Consider the following 12,313-nt stretch of genomic DNA (forward strand, 5'->3'; position numbering starts at 1 on the left):
TAAAAGGAGCTTAATTAAGTAAAACAAAAATAGTAAAATAAAAAAGTAAAATTTAAAAAGTAAAAATAAAAAATAAAGTAAAAAAAATAATCATTCATTAAAGAATGATAAAGGAGCTTGAAGTAGTGGTAGTGGAATGAAGAGAATGAAACTAGTATTTAGAAACACTAAGTTCATAAAACCCAAAATACATGCTATGTGACCAGATGTGTCAGCTTGTGGGATTGGATGTCTAGGTGCAGAGAAGTAGATGTGGACGGTGACAGAACTTAAGACAAAAGTATATAAAAGTATACACAGTATGTTGCAGCAAAAGCATTTAAAATTTTAAGGCTGAAAGGACAATCCTATGTGTTTGACTTAAGGGACTGAAAGAAGGCTACTGGCATAATTTCTCTCTACATATAGCCTTGGGCTTCAACTTCAATGATGATTTTAATTAGGAAAAAAATAAAGCCAACTCCTAAATGTCTACTATAACACAATCTGCCTTCCGTGATTCCTGGATCCATACTTAGTGAGGAACAGGCTGGTATTCCAGATAAGCAGGACTGCTTTTGCTTTTCGTTAAGCTAATATATGCACAGTTTCAATAGCAAAAACCCACAAATTAACTAAGTATGAAAAATAAAAATCTAACCTTATCCATGCTGAACAAGGCCTGGTACTGAGGAATAACAGCATTACGTGGCTCAGTTAGTATTTGTACAAGTGTTTTCTCATCTAGGCTATGCAAAGGAACTACCACAGGCAACCGTCCCACAAACTCAGGAATCATGCCAAATTCAATGAGATCTCTGGCTTCCACATGACGTAATAATCGATCTTTTTCTTCAATGTCTTGGTGAGTATTTGATTCTCCACTTCGGTTGGCAAGGTCTGCAGCAGCTGCAGCCCTTCTGCCTTTTCCCAGATTAGATGGTGTTCCAAATCCAAGATACTACCGACAAAAGACAGATATTAAAAATAGCAGAATGAAGTTGCATTGTATTAAGTACTTTGCATACATGTCTCATGTGAGCTTTGCAATAGATGAGAGTTCTATCATCATTCACATTTTACAAATGAAGAAAATGAGCTTCGAAAGGTTAAATACCTTAATCAAGTTCCCCTTGCTGTAAGTGGTAAAGTCAGGATTTGAATTCAGGCCTATCTGCCTTTAGAACTGAGAATTAAACCACCATTTAATAACTAACTCTCAAAGAATGAATTCTAGTAAAAGTAGATTGGTAAAAACTATGAAGGGAGGTCCCTTAGAACTCAGATGATGATGCTATAGGGTTTTTCTGAACCTCTAGACTAGCCTGGTTTCTAAAATATATAAGAACTGTTAAAACGGAGACAGTAATTATTTTGTAACCAAAATTAATTTTGTAACATTATAAATAGTAGTAGTGCCTATGGAACAAGCAGCCTTATAAGGAAATTATGCACGAGTGTCTTAAGTCACTGCTAAGCATTCTATTAAAATCACGATTTGAGGTTGCACACATCAACCTATGAGTTAGAATAATTCTTATTTTATTAAAAAACATATAAGAATGACATTAAACACAAATGCTAACTTTGCTGCAAGAGTCTGGGTATCAGGGAGCCTGACTGAGTCAGCTGGTGGAGCATGCAACTCTTGGTCTTAGGATTGTGAGTTGGAGGCCCACACTGAATGTAGCGATTACTTTAAAAAATAAAATAAAATCTTAAAGCACACACACACCCACACATCCATTGTTTAAAAAAAAAGGCTGGATGGGGCGCCTGGGTGGCGCAGTCGTTAAGCATCTGCCTTCGGCTCAGGGCGTGATCCCAGCATTCTGGGATCGAGCCCCGCATCAGGCTCCTCCATTGGGAGCCTGCTTCTTCCTCTCCCACTCCCCTGCTGTGTTCCCTCTCTCTCGATGGCTGTCTCTCTGTCAAATAAATAAATAAAACCTTAAAAAAAAAAAAAAAAAAAGGCTGGGCATCTAAGGTGTATGGATCTTGCTTTAGTCAGTATAAAAGAACTATACCCTAGGCAACTGTCAGAAAGTTTAATTTTGACATGTCATACAGCTTTTGTCAAAAAGAAGCTCATGGTTGTGAGAAAATAGCCTAAGTTAAAAATTCATTCCTCTGGTTCTCTAAGCTGTATACATGGATAGTATATCAGAAAGAAAGATACCTTCCATTCAATAATTTAAGCATTTATTATATATATAAGGATATATAATTTTAAAATATATTTATTTTTGTAATATATAAAAATATTTACAAAGCATTATTATAAAACACTGCAAACACAAACCTGAAGACAGCCATTACCCTAAAGGGGCTTATTTAGAGTGAGAAGCTATGAAGGAATTCAAGTATCATAGGTGCAATGAAGGATAACCGTCCAGGAAATTGTAGCAGTAGAAAGGAGGGAAAGAGGCACATACTGGGGAGGGAGGGTGGGAGGTGATCAAGAAAGCTTCAACAAGTCTTAAAAGATGAACATAGATTTGCCAACTGGATTGAGGTAGGGGAGGGCATGAGCAAAGGCAAGAGGAATAAAACTTAGGAGCACAAGCAGTCTGATATGGTTGGAACACAGGTGTATTATTTAATATTGTACCCTTGGCTTCCAACAAGGGCTGAAGAAAGAAAAAAAACCAGCCACATGGACGTATTTAATTCTCTATAAAATCACTGTTGAAGACTCTCTTACATCTCTCTCTTTTCCATAAAGATCGATATGACAAACTCTTTTTTAATCTGTCTCTCCTGAAGACCTCATACGCTTCCCCTTTAAGGTAGTAAGAACTAGAGCCCATGATTTCTCCCTACTTTTCATTAAGAAGTTCAAATGACCTAGGACCTAAACCTGCCTTCTATGTGTTTGATCTCTTTTTCAACATTACTTTTAATTGTTCTTTTCTACATGTTCCTAGCTTCAAATTCTTTTTGAAAGCACTAATTTTAAGTAGGTTATCAAACATGGTCCTTGTCTTTGGTTACAGAATTTTTTAAAGTAAACTCTACACCCAACATGGGACTCAAACTCTTGATCCCCAGATCAAAAGTTGCATGCTCTAGAACGGAGCCAGCCAAGCACCCCCAGAACTTTGAATATAAAGTTATCTCCCTCCCTCCCTCTCTCACATACAAAGAAATAATTTCTTCTTTCTAATTTGTTAGGCTAATTCATGCAGAATTTCAAAAGCAAGAATAACATAAATTAACTAATATGAAAAATTAAAATCTAACTTTATCCATGCTGAGTAAGGCCTGGTACTAAGGAATAACAGCATTACGTGGCTCAGTCAGTATTCATACAAGAGTTTTCTTATCTAGGCTATCCAAAGGAACTACCACAGGCAACCATCCCATTAGCACTATTATTTTTTTACTGCTAATAAACTGCTATTTAAACTAGTGGGTGCAAAGCCAAAGAGACTTGAAGCAAACTATGTAGCAGAGTTGATCTATGATATATTCATCCAGACAGAATATTATGTTATATAATCAAAATCATTTGTAGCTAGCTATTATGTAAAACACAAAAACATGGAAAATACTGGTGTGTTTTGGGCTTCTTGACACTATGTTGACATTACATTTTATCGTAATCAACAAATAAGTATTGGGCATGTACCTTGCAGATATGAAGAAATAAGTGCCAGTGAAAATCAAGGCCATTTAAGTTAAAATCAAGTCTGTTTAAAAAACATCCATAAAGCTAAGTGGGATCACAACCCTTCCCCCAAGCCCCAAACTGGCTCCCTCGTTTTGTGAATGTCAGAGGTGATCTCCGATAAGACTCTTGGGCGGAGGCAATGGAGACAAGCTCTTTACTGGGCTCCAGTGAATTGAGCAAAAGGCCTGAACAGAAATTTTACTGATGTGATGCAGCTACCTCAAATTATAAAAGAAGTCCTCAGATAAAATATAAAATCAAAATAAGTTAAACTTTAAAAATGCTCTTTAAATAGATGATCTTTAGAAATCTTTCAATTTACTATTCTGAAATTAAAAAAAAAAAAACTAGGAATACATTTCTGGTATGATCTAGAAAACCTAACTCTTAAAAATCCACAGCTGGCAGCCAGCAGGTATGAGAACAGAAACTATCCTCTATAACTTCAAATATGCTCTACCCTATAACCCTTCAGAAAAACTCACCTTTTCATTTTTCCTCCTGCTGATGATTCTGTCTAAGCCATTGAAAGCACCAGATGCAACAAAAAGGATGTTTGTTGTATCAACTTGTACTGTTTCTCCACGTAACTTGCGGGAATTCTTTTCTGGAACATTAACTATCGTGCCTTCTAGTAGTTTTAATAACCCCTAAATAAAGAACAAATAATTTACAGCATCATTGTATAACTGTATTATTTATTATACTTTAGAAAATGGGATTCAAAGGGGAAAATAATATGTGGTTATGGTCAATGAGCATAATTAAAACTCCCACATTTCTACAACTAACATGAAAATCTAATGTACTATCATAGTAATAATTTGTAAATTTATTTGGAATTGTTACAGACTCCTGATGTACTCAGGAAACAGTCAACGTGAAAGGTTGCTTTTGATGATAAAGACATAATTCTGACCTAAAGATAGAATTATGACTCTGTAAGATGGCAGCCAACCATGGCGGGAACATTCAAAATTTGACAACAGTTGATGTGTTTTTCATATAAATTACAATTCTATTCTATTCCTGTCTTAAACTCTGAGACTAACTATATTTTGAGATACTTTTATAAAAAAATTATCCAGCACATTTTATAAGTGTGACCTCTCTATGTCTTGATCAAAATAAAAACGAAAGCGATTTTCCTTACCCTGTACTTCATGTCATAATTAGTTACCGATAAAAAGTCAAGTTGGCCAATAGATCATTAAGACTTGAATTATGATTTTACATAGAATGAAACATGATTTTATATATTTTATCCTATTATCTAAGTGAAAAGAATAAGATACATGTACATACTTCATTTATGTTTAGTTAGACCCAGAACTCTCAAGAGTCTTCTAGAAATGTTTAACTGGGCCTCTAAAGAATAAAATCAACAAAAATCAAATTTCATTTTTTCTATCCTTTCAAATATTTTTAATTTCCTAAGAAAGGTAATTTGGTACTTAAAATCACCAACAGCTTTCTCTTAGGATCTGAACTACTTTAAAATGGTATGTGGAGTTTGGGATGGAAGAAATAAACAAAACAGAATCTAATTGAATGTGAAACCAAACGTACAATATTTGGGAGGTTGATGTATTCCCTTCCTTTTAGTGGGCTTGAACAAAATATTCAACTGCTTACTTGCTGAACGCCTTCTCCACCTACATCCCGTAACTGATGAATGCCTGGCACACTGCCAATCTTATCTACTTCATCCAGAAAGACAATTCCTATAATTTAAGGAGGATTCTATTTATAATATGAAAAAGATATATACACAAGATAACCTCAGTTTTAAAAGACTAGGTAGCTAGAGAGCAAGGTTATTCAATCTTTCACACTTAACATATACAAAGCTTAATTTCATAAAAATACACTGCTGTCTCTCCCATTCATAATTTTGTGTAAATTCTTCATAATCCATTTTATAGAGTATCACTTGGTTATGATAACCAATTCTCTCTGACATTATTTATCTACCCCACTAATGTTTTCAGGTTCTTTATTCTAGGAACCTGAGATAGAGGTATAGTGGGGAAGCATGAGGTGTATGCAGTGCTGGTACTAGCAAAACTTTAGTTTACTCTTTCCCATCTATACTCTTGTCTTAAAGGATTTGAACAGGCAGTTGTCAAGCTCTTCATGTAAACAAGGACAGAGGATAGATGGGGAAAGGAGAAATGCACAATCTATGATATCCTGGAGGTCAACAAACTAATCTGTTTCCAGATTCTTCGTGCACTCTCCCACCCTTGTCCTTGACCCCTCTCCTACCCCACCCCAGGATTAGGAGTCTAGAGGGGAGTCAGAACAAAAAAACAACGATAGCATTAAGGATCTAACTGAATAGTAATTTGGCCTGTTTTCACCCTAGTAGCCATCATACAACAATAAGGAAAAGCAAACTGTGGCCTTTAGTATGCTAGAAAATGTTTAACATAGCTATCATTATACAATTACAGAATTTTACTCCTTGACTCAAAACAAGAATTATATTTCTTAATATTAGACTGCTTCCCCAATAGACCACATCTGGGGACAGACAAGCTATACTGAAAACATACCTTGCTGTGCTTTTTCTACATTATAATTGGCATCTTGGAGCAGTTTGGCAATCACAGATTCAATATCTTCACCTACATATCCAGCCTGAGTCAAAGTTGTACAGTCACAGATAGCAAAAGGGACATCAAGGCATTTAGCTAGAGTTTGTGCCAGCAGAGTTTTACCTACAAATAGAAACAGCAACTAAAAGTTTACTAAAGATATGTTGATATACAATTTCTCTACAAAAATGTAAGATAAACTAAATCTGAATAGTATATAATAAAAAATTATTTGTACATCTTTACTATTATTTAGATTTAATGGTATGTTATTTTTATTACTCTCATTAAGACGTTAGGGATTGGTGTCACCTGGGTGGCTCAGTCAGTTGGGCTTCTGACTCTTGATTTTGGCTCGGGTCATGATCTCAGGGTCCCGGCATCTGGACCAAGACCACATCAGGTCCTGCACTCAGTAGGAGTCTTCTTGAATACTTTCTTCCTCTTCCTCACCCTCTTCCCCTCCCCCCCCATGTACACATGCACGCACTCTCCCTAAAATAAATAAAAGTAAATAAATCTTTAAAAAAATAATAATAAAAAGATGTTAGGGATTGGCCGAAAGGGCAATATCAATTCCTCAAACTCAGCCTGAAGCCTGTGCAGAAATACTGATAACGTATTCCCAAGATTGGCCTCCGATTTTCTTCTCAAGGGCCAAAGTCCCCCAATCACAAGGCAGAGGTTACAGAATCATTCACATTCTATTTTTTTTTAAACGAGTAATTTTTTCAGGAAGTTATTTACCTGACCCAGTTGGTCCAAGCAGCAAAATATTACTCTTTTCAAGTTTTATGTCATCATGGGAAGAATCCAACACTTCACCTCCTCGCTTTTCCTGAGGTATTTGTTGGTTTACCTGTTGCTGCACGGACGCCCCTAAAGCATTACCATGTGGACTGATCCCGGCGATCTGAAGCAATTCTAAAAGAATGCCGAAGACACTATTAGAGCTTCATTTGATTTTACTTGAAAAAATGCCCAACAGAACCCTAAATCTAAGACTAGTCACGTATTTAGAAAAACTTAAATATTTAGGGGCGCCTGGGTGGCACAGCGGTTAAGCGTCTGCCTTCGGCTCAGGGCGTGATCCCGGCGATCTGGGATCGAGTCCCACATCAGGCTCTTCTGCTATGAGCCTGCTTCTTCCTCTCCCACTCCCCCTGCTTGTGTTCCCTCTCTCGCTGGCTGTCTCTATCTCTGTCAAATAAATAAAATCTTTAAAAAAAAAAAAAAAAAGAAAAACTTAAATATTTTGACATTCTGTCTTACCTAAAAAGGAAGAAAACCTCAAATTATCTATTAACAAATGTAAAACATGCAATGATTTTTCAGAGAACCTTAAGAAAAGCAAATGTATTCTTTTCATTCCCCTTATGTAAATCTGTATGAGGAATGCCCTTTCACTTATAGGAAGGCAGTACAAGGGACAGAGAACAGCGCTAGGGGGTCACAAAGCTTTAGCTTTGTTTTTTCCATTGTGTCTAAATAGCTATATGATCTTGGGCAAATCATATAAACTTCGTATTTCTGTTTCCTAACCTATAAAATGACAACAATACCTGTCCTATCAATTTCAAACACATGGTTGGAAGGTAGAAGAATAAAATGCACTTGATTTGGAGGCACCTTAAAAGACAAACAAATATATATAGATTTTTTTAGTACAAATGAAACAGGACTATAGGGAAAGGGAAAAACACTGAACACAGTAACAGAACCAAGATTAGAATGGGGAAAGAGGGAACCTGGGTCCTAGTCTTTTTCTGTCATGGTCTTTTGACCATGTTAAGCAAATCGCTTAACTTTACTGGGTCTGCTTCCTTACTATTAAGTGAAAATACCAAGACAATATATGACTTCTACAGTCTCTTTCACATCTAAAAATGATTCTGTGAGTCTACCAGAGAAATCAAATATGGTAAGACTCCTTGGCTCTACCCGAATTTTTTATTTCATAGGATCTCTAAATGGCTCTTTCCAGTCCCTTTATTAGAGACCCAATGCTTAGCTAGATGGGAGAGATACTGCTGGTAAACTATCAGTTTATCCAATGGGTGCCTAAAAACAAGACAACTTTGTTCTCACTCTCAGCTGAAGGAAAGAATTCCAAAAGTCTTTTCAATTATCCAGACTTGTGAATCCATACTGCTCCTGGTTCTCAGCATTTGAGGTATCTGTGTTCATATCCTATTTGTTTATGTTTTCTAGATTTATTTTTAGTTTGTTTCTAATAAATGGGTTAAGAATATCAGTACTTTCGGGACACGTGGGTTGCTCAGTCGGCTGAGTGGCCAACTCTTGATTTCGGCTCAGGTCATCATCTCAGGGTCCTGTGATTGCCCCCCCCCCCCCGGGGGGGGGTGTCAGGCTCTGTGCTCAGCAGGGAGTCTGCTTGAGAATTCTCTCCCTCTCCCCCTGCCCCTCCCCCCACTCACGTACATGCTCGCACTCTCAATCTCAAAAAATCTTTAAAAAAAAAAAAAAGAATATCAGTACTTCCCAATGCACTACTATTTTCATCAAACCAAAGGATAAATGTTCAGCAGATAAAACTAGTATTATGGTCCTACTCCATCTGGCTGGTACTTTCAAATTATCCTAGGGTCACAGTTAACATAAACAGTTATTCTGGTCATCAAAAATAGGCATTGAAGGGGCAACTGGGTGGCTCAGCCGATAAAGTGCCCCACTCTTGGTTTTGGCTCAGGTCATGATCTCGCAGTTGTGAGATCAAGCCACGCATGGGGCTCTGCATTCAGCAGAGAGTCTGTTTCAGATTCTCTTTCCCTCTCCCTCCCATTCTCACTCTTTCTCAAATAAATAAATAAATAAAATCTTTTTTTAAGAAATAGGAATTCAATTAACATTTTAAATTGTGCTACATTTGAGGGTTAATTATTAGTGAATAATTCACAATGCTGTGCCTTATTCTGATCCACATCAAGAAAAAAAATGCTGTCTCCTACATGAGTTTGGTTAGTTGTCCCTAGTAAACAAAAATTTCTTTTTTTTTATTTCACCAAAATCTAGTTAGAAATTGTGACAATATAATATAGGGCTTTGGCTTGAGTGTAGGTTGGCCCAATGGGGAAAAAATTATTTAGGTGAATAACTGGAACAAAATTGCAAGAAGCATATTAACTAGAGTGAGTCACAGAATAAATGTATTTAACTTAAACGATGATTTAAGTTAAAAATTTTTTTTAAAGATTTTATTTGAGAGAGAGAGAGACAGAGAGCACACACAAGTGCGGGGAGGGGCAGAGGGAGAGAGAGAAACAGACCTTCCCCCCTCCTAACCCTGCTGAGCAGAGAGCCTGATGCGCAGCTTGATCCCAGGACCCCCGGATTATGACCTGAAGGCAGACGCTTAACCAACTGAGCCACCCAGGCACCCTGATTTAAATTTTTTAAAAAGGAATAATTCAGGAGCACCTGGGTGGCTCAGTCGGTTAAGTGTCTGCCTTCCGCTCAGGTCATGATCCTGTGGTCCTAGGATCAAGCCCCGCATCAGGCTCCCCACTCAGCAGGGAGCCTGCTTCCCCATCTTCTTCTGCCATTACCCCTGCTTGTACTCTCTCTGTCAAATAAATAAAAAGCTTTGAAAAAAAACAAAAAGAGGAATAATTTAAATAGTACATGTTTGTCATCCCCCCCCTTTTTAAAGACTTTACTTATTTGACAGACAGAGAGAGAGTGCGCGTGCGCGCAAGAGTGGAGGGAGGGGCAGAGGGAGAAGCAGGTTCCAAGCTGAGCAAAGAGCCCTGATGCAGGACTCAATCTCAGGACCCTGGGATCATGACCTGAGCCAAAGGCAGATGCTTAACCAAGTGAACCACCCAGGCATCCCTGTCATTCCATTTCATGAAAATATGCTCCAGAGTAAACTTAAAATAACTCTCCTGTCCTTTCAGTTAGTCTGTGTCTGCATCTCTCTCAATGCATGAGCAGCTCTCTATAATGTGTGAGCAGACTAGTGTATTGTTAGTTGCATGGAGCTCATCGGCATTGGCCATGTGGCCCTGGACAAATCACTTAAAATTTCCTCACTTTAGTTTTCTTATCTATAAAATGGGTGTGAAAAGAATAGTTTCTGTCTCATAGTTTTAGGAAGATTAAATCAGTTAAAATATGTAAAACACTTAGAACTGTGACAGGCAGAGTTGTAAATGTTATAAAAGAATTTGCTATCAGTATTGCTATTTTCCTAACGCTTAAGTATTTGTATAACGGAGCCCAAATCCAAGCCAATTGTTTCATCTGGTGCTCGATTGAAGAAAAACATGTTCCAATGATGGGAAAAACCTATCAGTCTTACTGAGAGTAGTATATTGATCTCTTACATGTGATTTCTAAAAGAAACTTAAAAGAATATTTTGATTATATATCATTTTGGCCTAATGCCCTAATTTTAGACCTAAAACCCCACACAGGACAAGATGAAACTATACATGAAAATAAATTCTATTTAGGCTTTCAAAGTATTACTTTCCAAGTCAATCAATATATACAATTACAAATTGCTCTTACCTAAGTTCATAAGTGTTACTTGTTAACATTTAAGTTACATTAAATCACTACATATACTTCTTTCAAAATACTCACTACAGATTTTTCTTTACTAATTTATACTAGTTTCACTAGCTATCTGTTCAAATTTATGAAGATAGTATTGACAGCACAATTGATTATATTTTTGGATTAGAAAATATAAAATATACATGGGCTTAAAGTTTATTATTTAGATCTTATATTCTTATATATAATCTAACTCTACTGCATTGTATTTAAAGATTTTATTTATTTATCTGAGTGAGAGAGAGACAGCACGAGAGCAGAGTAAGAGGCAGAGGGAGAAGCAGAATCCCCACTGACCAGGGAGCCCAATGTGGGGCTCAATCCATGACCCGAGCCACAGGCAGACGCTTAACGGACTGAGCCACCCAGGTGCCCCTCTACCATGCATGATATAATCTTACCATGCATAATATAATCATTATTTCCATACAATTTAAGTGTAACTAGAGATAATACAATTTTATTACATGTAATAGCTCTCATGCCAGAGTTGGTAAACTAGTTATGTTCTCATGGCTCATCCTGCATAAATAGTATACTTCAAACAGTAGATACAAATCTTGGTTCAGGGGCGGCTAGGTGGCTCAGTCAAGTAAGTGTTTGACTCTTGATTTTGGCTCAGGTCATGATCTCAGGGTCATGAGATCAACCCCCTCAGCAAGCTCTGTGCTAGGTGCGGAGGCTGCTTGAGATTCTCTCTCCCTCTCCCTCCCTCCCCAGGGTCATTCGCACTCCCTAAATTAATTAATTTTCAAAATAATGTATTTTGGTTCAAAGGTAAATGTGAAAGTACCAGACTTATAAGTGAAAAGTGTTCATAGTGGTTTATCTATTTTTTGTTCGTTATTTTAATTACTGAAACAAATGGCCATGTGAATCTGTTTATGAACCGTTACCATCTGTGCAGCAACTAAGTAGCCACCTCCAAAGGAATGGGTGCAAGACATCAGAAAAGCCACAATCCTTAGGATATCAGGTCTTTCCACCCCCTCCATCAGACCATGTGAGGCTTATAGGGGCAATCCAGGGCTGGAAACAGTGAGTTGGGGCTTATTTGTAATTTGTAAGGCTATACCAAGTTTCATAAATACCCCAAAAAATCAGTGTTTCTGGCAAATGGAAGCTGAAAGATAACCTGCCTCCCTCAAAATTTCTATCACATATAAGCATGCCAATTCTAATTGTATGGGGGGGGGGGAGATAAAATAGCAAGCCACAGATATAAAAAAAAATAGAACTCCTGTTAATATGCATGCAGGTCTATATTTATGAAGAAAAACTATATATATTTTATTTCTCTGCATTATGCTTTAAGAAATATCACAAAAGAAAAAATAAAATCAAATATCTGAAGTAACCCAACATATACAAACTACACAAACTAGCTATGAAAACTGTTCCAAAGTTATATATACCATGTATCATAAACATGTTCATATAACATACAATATCTTTCTTGGTAATACATGAGCAAATACAT

The 12,313-nt window shown here is 36.9% G+C and overlaps 1 protein-coding gene across 1 annotated transcript in view; it reads right to left on the reverse strand.

Annotated features, from left to right (window-relative positions):
* CLPX (caseinolytic mitochondrial matrix peptidase chaperone subunit X) overlaps nt 1–12,313 on the reverse strand; it is a 41,412-nt gene that overhangs the window by 6,013 nt on the left and 23,086 nt on the right. Inside the window, exons 7-11 of the mRNA XM_026478321.3 lie at nt 7,000–7,176; nt 6,211–6,375; nt 5,288–5,376; nt 4,138–4,302; nt 641–940 (exon numbers count right to left, since the gene is read on the reverse strand). Of these exons, the coding sequence (XP_026334106.1) occupies nt 641–940; nt 4,138–4,302; nt 5,288–5,376; nt 6,211–6,375; nt 7,000–7,176 (896 nt within the window). The remainder of the gene's footprint in view (nt 1–640; nt 941–4,137; nt 4,303–5,287; nt 5,377–6,210; nt 6,376–6,999; nt 7,177–12,313) is intronic.

Source organism: Ursus arctos, unplaced genomic scaffold (assembly GCF_023065955.2).
Source record: "Ursus arctos isolate Adak ecotype North America unplaced genomic scaffold, UrsArc2.0 scaffold_28, whole genome shotgun sequence".
Lineage (NCBI taxonomy): Eukaryota > Metazoa > Chordata > Mammalia > Carnivora > Ursidae > Ursus > Ursus arctos.